Genomic DNA, 8,843 nt, shown 5'->3' with positions numbered 1-8,843 from the left:
TGTTAATAATACGGGCTACTAAAATAACCTGTAAAATAATAAAGGAAAAAAAAAAACTGCTGAGGGTTTAGGTGAACGTATCAGGTTCATGTATTCTCGTACATTTCTAGTCCGTGGATATAGAATTTATTAAATGAAAAGAAAAAAAAATTGATTCTATTTCCACGGATCATGATCGTTCTCGTATATTCTTGTATATGAATTTGATCCGCTCTTGGGGTTTTGGGGGAGAAATTTTCTTGCTCGAGTTGTAGCCTCCATCAGCACTTTCTTTCTTATTCCCTTCTTCCAATGAAATAATCTTTATGCCTATCTGTACACGTTGAGAGGGGTGTTCATTGGCTCTCGTTTGTCTGCGTAAACTTTAATCTTCCTCATGTTGGCCCCTCTTGTCATACTCATGAAATTTGCATTTCGAACACTCCTAGACATGTTTGAAAGGGGATGAGAATGATGGTTTCAGTTGAATTAATTCAACAATTTTGAATGTCTTTAGTCTATTAGATGGAGAGAGTTCTTCAAATACATACAGGCACCAAAGAGATAAAATAATAATTCAAAAAATTACTCACGTGTAATTTCAGCATTCTTAGTTTTATTAATAGACAATTTAAAAGAAAAATAACAAAGAAACTTTTATTCTAATACAATGTTAGAAAATCTAATCCAAACCTTAAAAGAGTGATGATTGTCTACCGTGAGTGTGGTGGTATGATGAGCATTGGATGATCAATATGACACTGATACACACCCCAATGTTATTCCAACTATCGAATGTTCGTCGCATTGTCACATCCTTAGCAAAAGATATTTTCAAAACCTTAGAAAGCATTAGGTAGGGAGAGACCCTCCATCTGAAGAAATTAAGGACCCAAAAGAACGAACGTGATACTATATTTGTATATAGTGCCGGCGCGAAAGTGATCAATAGCCTATAACCAAAAAATAATTTCTTTCTTATAAATTTAGTAGATGTTCCAAACTTAACCGGTTAAACGGTTTGTGTTATCCACGTGTTATCTTTTGAAGGTGATTAATACTAGTATATGTAGGATGTGTAGCCTTTGGGCTTGGGTAGGTGTGAGAGAGAGAGAGAGAGAGTAGGGCACAGTCGAATCAAATTAAGATCCGCATTAGTGCGTTGCCATTTCCACATCGCCATGGACAGTGAAGTTGAGGAAGCGAAGAAGGTAGAACTGCAGTTGAATGCTAAGTATGATGTGGGGCTCATCCACCAGGCAATCAATCAGCTCATTGAGGAGAAGAGAGCTCAGAGAAGCAAAGCCTCCGGGGATTGCTTCGTCGACGATGACGATGGCGTACTGCTTTCCAGATTGCTTTCGCAGGTAAAAAATATATATATATATATATTTTCTTGTTATAGTACTTGGGGATTAGGGTTAACGCTTCCATTATAGTATCTGTTTTGATTGTGATTGAAGCTTTTCGAAATAGGAAAAGAACATCCCCCAGAACCCATCCATCCTAGATTTCTAGTACTTTCGCCTTAATGGGTCATGCTTGAATGTTCTCTTCTCCTTATCTGTTCATTGTTTATACTGAATTTCTAGGAGTTTAAAGAAAATTATATAACTACTGTGACAGCCATTTCATCTATATAAGATCTCCCCTGGCCTGAATTGCCTGATAGTGTTTTCTACATCTCTCATCTTTGTATGTGATTTTCCGCTAATAGAAAAATTCTAACTCAAAATCACTTCCCGTCTCTTTTCTCCACTTTAGCTATGTCCCATCTACTTTCCTTACAAAACCTCCTAAAAGGACCTCATCCCCAAACCCCATCATCCTTCTTACTGTATTTGCTCTGTAATATACGTGCACGCATTTTACTAAATAGTATCTTGAAATCTTTATTCACTTTTGTAACAGTTAGAGTCGCTAAAGGAAGACACATCCATTGAGCCGCTGAAACCTGCATCAGAAATGGATGTGCGTTCTACAGTTAACAAAGAGGAGTCAAAAGATGAGAATGTAGGTGGATCAGAAAGTGGAAGCAGAGAAATTGGAGAAGCAGCAATCCTAAGAGAGCTTCGGAAGCTGAAGAGACAGAACTCGATCACCCATTGGCTTCTTTCGATCATGATATTTCTTACTGTTGCGTGGCAGCTCTCTGAAGTATCACTCCTAATGATTGTGAAGAACAAATTGAGCAACCCTTTTAGAACTGTTGGAACAGCAGTCAAGGGGATGCTACCAGGTCGGGGGAAAGATGACACTAATGGGTCAACTAATCTCCTTCAGATCGAAACTCCTTCACTCCATGGTCTCAAAATGCCAGAGCTCCCCTCTGTAGGCTTGCCAGTCCTGGGTTTAAATGATGAAGATCACTAGGCTTTCTCTTCTCTTGCTTTTCAATATAAATCTCAGAGAGTCCATTCTTCAATGAAGGATTTGTTTCTTTTAGACATGTCGGTAGAACAGCAAACAATGTAGTAGCTCACTCTATTGCCAAGTATGAGTAGCAATTTTATTTCTTCAGGGACTACTTTCTACAACCTTTTATCTGCCACTGAATTATCATACATGAATTGGATAACAAAATTTTGGGTTTAGAAAAGAGAATGAAAAGTTTTAAAACAGAAATTCAGGAGACAATATCATAAATTTTTTTAATTTATTGTGACCACCGTTTTCCTTCAGCTGCTGAGAATGAAGAATACCATTTGTGGGTTTTTATTTATTTTTTTGGGTAGAAATACCATTTGTGGGTTCTCTAATCAAGGGCCGCCTGCGGCCCGCAGCTACAACTACAGCTAATAAATGGGGGATGGGGAGGTCTCGAACCTAAGACATGCGAGGCGGAAGCAGCTTTCGATAGGCCCCATCTAACCAACTGTGTTAGGCAGTTGTTGCCAATGGTGAGGGGATTCTTCCTTCTCACTCTTTTTATTTTTTATTTTTTTTCTCATACATAGGGAAGGGAAGGAAATACTAAGTACAAAAGAAATACTATAGAGGGTATGAAAAACAAAGTAATAAACGAGTTGTGGAAGCATGCCCAGCCATAGCGTCAGCTGTAGAATTTCCTTGCCTGAGTGTATGGAGGTATCTAGCTTGAGAGAACTGTGACACAAGGATCAAACAGTCCCAAATGAAATGAGAAACACGCCAAGACAAGGAATTAGTGGCCCTTTTTAACATTGGTAGCCAAGAGATTATCCCCTTCAATACAGATGTGACTCAAACCGTTCTGGAGTGTTTATACAAAGAGCGTGCCAAACAGCTACTGCCTCTGCAACATAGGTATTAGTGGACTTCCAATAACCGGAGAGGAAAGTACCATGGTGATCACGAAACACACATCTCCTCTATCCACATAACCAGGACAACCAAGGCAGGAAGCATCAACATTAACCTTGGGTGAAGGAAAACGTAGTCCTATGTTTTAGTCCTTTATTTTTTTCAATTGTAATTTGTATGAAATTTCAGTTGCTTTGGTGTGTTTGTCTATGTAATCTCTAATTCTTATCCAAATAATGATAAAGAATTACATCAAGAGTAATTTGGTTTAAGAATTTTCATAAATGGATGGAAAAGGGTTCTCACCAATAAATCATACATTGGAGAGTAGTGAGATCATTTCATGTAAAGGGAGAGAGGAGATCCTACTGTTACCACAATTCCTTTACTTGTCAATTTAAGCTATTTTTTTCTTTTCTAAAGGTGAGCAGTGAACCGACAAGAGTAACATGCAGGCACTGGGGAGGGAGGGAGGGAGGGAGGCGGGCAGTAGACCATAGGAAGATGATCGATCCACCACCTTACCACAATCCGCACTCAATTCTCTCCTTTGCCAAAAGCAAAAGTATGGTGAAAATGGTGGATCCGTCTACTTTGATCTGTCTATCTAAAGTTTAATCTCTCAAAGTAGTGTTTCCCTGCAATAGTGCATGTGTGGCCCCAAATACCCACACAACTTCCAAAAGCATGTGGATCTGTTCACACTGCGAGTGTGGAATGATCTCAACTTTTTTTTTAGGGGGTTGATATATACAAGATCTGCAACATCGATTGGAACAAAAACGATCTACACATATTCCATATTCGTCTTTACCTAGCCACCATCAGACATACTCTTCTCTTCTATTGAAATTTTTATTTGTATTTTCTTTATGGATTAAAGAGGCCATTCTCCTTACTTAAAGAGCTGGACCAGCTTCTTCCCCTCCACTCGACAGTATGCACTCATAGCTTCTTTGTTTCCTTGTGCTTTTGCTCTCTTTCTCAATCTCAAAATCTTGGTCTCTTTGGAGTTTGGATCACATAACCCATAACAAGACGAAGAAGAAATTCCCTTGTGTCATTAGAAGGTTAAGCTACAATCATAAAACTACCGTCCTCATTTACGTCCACCTCTTCTTCCTTCCTCTCCTCCACTGATCACCACCTTTGTTCCAAAGAAACAAACCATGGAAGACCCCAGAAGACGAGGAATACTGGGACGTCAATCTCTTGCAGACACGAAGAACATGGAAAGATATAATAAGCCCAAACCATCTCTTCTTCTATTTTCTCTACTTGTTTTCCTAGTCTTCTCAATTCCTGCTTCTGCTGCTCAACAACCCATCAAAACTATTGTAGTCCTCGTCATGGAGAATCGATCATTCGATCACATGCTTGGATGGATGAAGAAATCTACCAACCCATTAATCAATGGGGTCACAGGCAATGAATGCAACCCTGTTTCTACTAAAACCCCAGGTTCCCAATCCATCTGCTTCACTGATGGCGCTGAATTCGTCGACCCAGATCCAGGCCATTCCTTCGAGGCGGTTCAGCAGCAGGTCTTTGGCTCCAGCCTCATCCCTTCCATGTCCGGATTCGTCGAACAAGCTCTAACCATCTCTCCTAATCTCTCTGAAACAGTCATGAGAGGCTTTAATCCCGAATCGATACCCATCTATGCATCTCTGGTTCGTGAGTTTGCCGTCTTCGACCGGTGGTTCTCTTCGATTCCAGGACCTACCCAGCCCAATAGACTATTCGTTTACTCTGCAACTTCTCATGGGTCGATTAGTCATGTTAAGAACCAGCTTGCGCGTGGGTACCCCCAGAAAACCATCTTCGATTCTCTCCATGAGAATGGGATTGATTTTGGGATTTACTTCAAGAACATCCCCTCCACTCTCTTCTATAGGAATTTACGGAAATTGAAATATATATTCAAGTTCCATCAGTTCGATTTGAAGTTCAAGAGGGATGCCAGAGAAGGGAGATTGCCTAGCTTGACAGTGATCGAGCCAAGGTACTTCGATCTTAAAGGTTTACCTGCAAACGACGATCACCCATCTCACGATGTTGCCGCTGGGCAGAAGCTTGTGAAAGAGGTGTACGAGGCTTTGAGATCGAGTCCTCAATGGAATGAGACCCTTCTGATCATTACTTATGATGAGCATGGTGGGTTCTTTGATCATGTTAGTACTCCCTATGTGAATGTGCCAAACCCAGATGGGAACACGGGCCCTGCTCCTGATTTCTTCAAGTTCGATAGATTGGGAGTTCGTGTGCCGACGATCATGGTCTCTCCTTGGATCAAGAAAGGAACTGGTAATTTCAGTTTCATTATCTTTTCCTTTTCTCTTCCCTGTTAAATTAATGTTTTATCGCTTGAAATTTGTGTTTCTGTAGTGATAAGTGGCCCAAAGGGTCCAACTCCGAGCTCTGAATTCGAGCATTCCTCAATACCTGCAACCATTAAGAAGATATTCAACCTCTCCTCCAACTTCCTTACTCACAGAGATGCTTGGGCCGGTACATTTGAGCAGGTCGTGGGAGAATTAACATCGCCTAGAACTGATTGTCCAGGTATTTCTCACATTCACTTCTGCATTTGAAAATCCAAAATTAATCTTCCCGTGCAAGACAATTGATGAGAGAGAGAGAGAGAGAGAGAGAGGGGATAATGAGAAAGATTACCAATTGTTGCTTTGTGGGTTCTTTAATTTGTTGCAGAGGTGTTACCAGACGTGGCTTCCCTTAGAAACACACAAGCAAAAGAAGATGGAGGGCTATCGGAGTTTCAGGGCGAGATAGTACAGTTAGCTGCCGTCCTCAATGGTGACCATTTCTTGAGCAGTTTCCCGGACGAGATGAGCAAGAAGATGACTGTCAAAGAGGCTCATGAGTATGTGAAGGGTGCAGTATCCAGATTCATGAGAGCAAGCAAAGAGGCCATCAATTTGGGAGCACATGAGTCCGCAATAGTTGATATGAGGTCTTCTCTTACTACCAGAACCATATTCCACCCTTAAGACATTATACATATATCTCCCTCATACGGTCATACCCCATACCTCTCTCCTTATCCTTTTCTTCTTATTGGTTACTATAGTTTATTATCACTGGTCAGAGACTTTTCCTGCAAGTGCTTATGCTAAAAATTCTTTCCAAGAAGGATTGCCTTGCTTGAGTCTCTCTCATAGCCTCATAGCCAAGGATTTTAAATCGAAATCGGGGTCAAATCGGTCCTGCTGAGCAACTGATTCTGATCTGAGCTGATTAGGTGTTAAAAACCGTAGAATCCATACATCATATCTGAAAAACCCAACAATCTAATCTCAAAAACCCTAGAATCGGCAGCTGCTCTAGAACATCCAGAATCGAGACCCAGTCCGATCCAAATTGGCCCCCCTTGCATTACTTGCATTTTTTTTTTTTTTTGGGTGCAACTTGCATTACTTGCATTTCATGGGTATGGTGAAGTCTAAGGCATTGTAAGATACTTGATCTATTGAGCATTTAGGCATCTCGCTTTCCTTGTTTTCTTCTTTTTTGGGTCTCTAAAATGAACAAGAAAGTCATGCACCACATGAAGTTTCCAACCCTAGCTTGCATTTAGATGCCTGAGCTTTAGGCGTAGTTTCTTGTGGTCTGTCCACATATGAAACCTTTCATGCACCGACCACTACTAAACGTGCCACATGAGATATATATATATATATATATATTATGAGAAAAAAAATTGTATTAAATAAAGTCAAAATGTATATCTACATCAATACTAGAGAGGGAGATAGGACTTCCGTTAATCATAGTTTGGTACGTAAAAGTTTTAAGTGAAAGGACCATGTCCTTGTTAGCCCTAAACCAAAAAATAATGTTTAGAATGATGTCATAGGCGTCCAAAAAACTAGGGACGAGGCCACAATCTGGTACTTGTCTCCAAAATAAACTGTTCCAACTCTTCTGAATCACTCCACATGTAGGCTAGAGTGACCACATATCAGCATTCGCAACAAAAATCAACTATTTACTCCCCATGTAGTGGAGGTTTTCTAGATAAGCCAGGGTCTCAACCCAAACGTGGTTAGACAAAGTAGTGAAATAAAATTTTGAAGATCGAATGAAAAATGAAACTTAGCTGAAGAGTAAGAATTAGCAAGGCTACAGAAATGTGGTTACGATATATAGGCTTTATGGTTTATGGAGGGGCTAGTCCATAGAGTATCTCTTGGTAGTGGGCCACTTAGTTATGTCACCTTAAAGGGTGGGCTAACAATTTCAACCGTTAAATATTTAAAGAACGGTTTGGTTCGGTGCTGGGGCGAAGGTGCTCTATTACAATCAGGTGATAGCATGATTGAACAAGGAAGCAGTCATCATGTAAGGTGTGGGGCCAAGATTGCAAACATATGCCCCTCCCCAGACGTAGCAGTTGTGAAAGCCTCAGCCCTAACGCACTGAGTACTAATTTGGACAGATCTTTTGCCCCAACAAAGTAGGAGAAAGGCAAAATAGGAGAAAAAACCACTACCTGATCGTAACCAACCACAGGTTAAATTAGCTACCCGTCTCAATAAAATAACAAGACTTTATCCTCGTTGATACTTTGATACCCTGCATCTCATTGACTCCCATTTCTGGTCCAGAGGCTACCCGACCAGGTAGCGAATTAGGACACCAGTTTATAATAGCTTAACTAAGTAGGGGCCATAGATAAAAACGTATCAATTTAGTTTGGCGAAGCAGTAAATGCCCAGGAGATACCGAGGCATCTTCTCATATGAAAAATATCAAAACCAGGTTCCCAAAATGTACCATTACCCGAAATTTCTCGTGTCGATGTTTTTCCTTTGATATAAACTCAAAAGGTTCCAAGCCCAAGCACCCCCACCCAGACCCAGTACACAACAAAAACGCTACCTCCTCAAATATTTCAAATACAATACAACAGAAGTATTTCAAGCCTTCTAATCTCAAAAGCCTATTCCATTCTTCAAGATTTAACACATGTATCCAATTAGCATCTTTCACCAATTCATCCAATCACAACAATAGAGTCTGGTGCTTCCAAAGTCAGAATATTGAGAACACACGCAAACCACCCAAAGGGTAAAAAGAACAAACATTTCATACATTTCGTTTGAAATGGTCCAAGTGCTAACAGAATTAAGCAAACTCACTTTTTGTCCCAGATTTCCAATCAAATATAGTCCCTACCCTTGTTGAGTTCCCAGTTGATTATTTCTATACTCATGCATAATTCAACCGGAAAATGTCATTCAGCACATAGAAGCTTCCTTGCGGGGTTGGCATCAAATGAAACATCTACAACCAAAGTAAAAACCCATAAACAATTTAGATGACAGTAGCGGGAAGAGGGGAAACAAAATAACAGATAATCCATACAAAGAAAGAAACGGCAACTTCATGTATCCTCCTCAACAGAGACCTCAAAACAACACTGCATATTGCATAGCAATTTGTGTACATAATACCATAGGAGCCTCTCTATATAAAAATGCCAAACTCTATGCATCAATGCAAGATTACATTCTTTTTCCCTTTTTTTTTTTCTTTTCTTTGGGGTTAGGGGGGGGGGG

The 8,843-nt window shown here is 40.2% G+C and overlaps 3 protein-coding genes across 3 annotated transcripts in view; 2 read left to right on the top strand and 1 right to left on the bottom strand.

Annotated features, from left to right (window-relative positions):
• The first annotated feature begins 1,059 nt into the window (after positions 1-1,059).
• Positions 1,060-2,499, top strand: LOC122076016. The gene is made up of 2 exons (XM_042641273.1): positions 1,060-1,346; positions 1,891-2,499. Exons 1-2 carry the CDS (start codon positions 1,161-1,163, stop codon positions 2,350-2,352), a joined length of 648 nt encoding a protein of 215 aa, XP_042497207.1. The 5' UTR covers positions 1,060-1,160; the 3' UTR covers positions 2,353-2,499.
• A 1,507-nt stretch (positions 2,500-4,006) lies between these two features.
• On the top strand, positions 4,007-6,788 carry LOC122077406 (non-specific phospholipase C6). The gene is made up of 3 exons (XM_042643352.1): positions 4,007-5,568; positions 5,650-5,826; positions 5,974-6,788. Exons 1-3 carry the CDS (start codon positions 4,431-4,433, stop codon positions 6,270-6,272), a joined length of 1,614 nt encoding a protein of 537 aa, XP_042499286.1. The 5' UTR covers positions 4,007-4,430; the 3' UTR covers positions 6,273-6,788.
• Positions 6,789-8,031: 1,243 nt separating this feature from the next.
• LOC122077407 (nuclear transport factor 2B-like) overlaps positions 8,032-8,843 on the bottom strand; it is a 12,183-nt gene continuing 11,371 nt past the window's right edge. The window contains exon 2 of the mRNA XM_042643353.1: positions 8,032-8,568. Within this exon, the coding sequence (XP_042499287.1) occupies positions 8,494-8,568 (75 nt within the window). The 3' untranslated portion in view covers positions 8,032-8,493. The remainder of the gene's footprint in view (positions 8,569-8,843) is intronic.

The sequence above is a fragment of the Macadamia integrifolia genome, chromosome 4 (genome assembly GCF_013358625.1).
Source record: "Macadamia integrifolia cultivar HAES 741 chromosome 4, SCU_Mint_v3, whole genome shotgun sequence".
NCBI classification, from domain to species: domain Eukaryota; kingdom Viridiplantae; phylum Streptophyta; class Magnoliopsida; order Proteales; family Proteaceae; genus Macadamia; species Macadamia integrifolia.
This window is presented reverse-complemented; position numbering and strand designations above follow the sequence as displayed.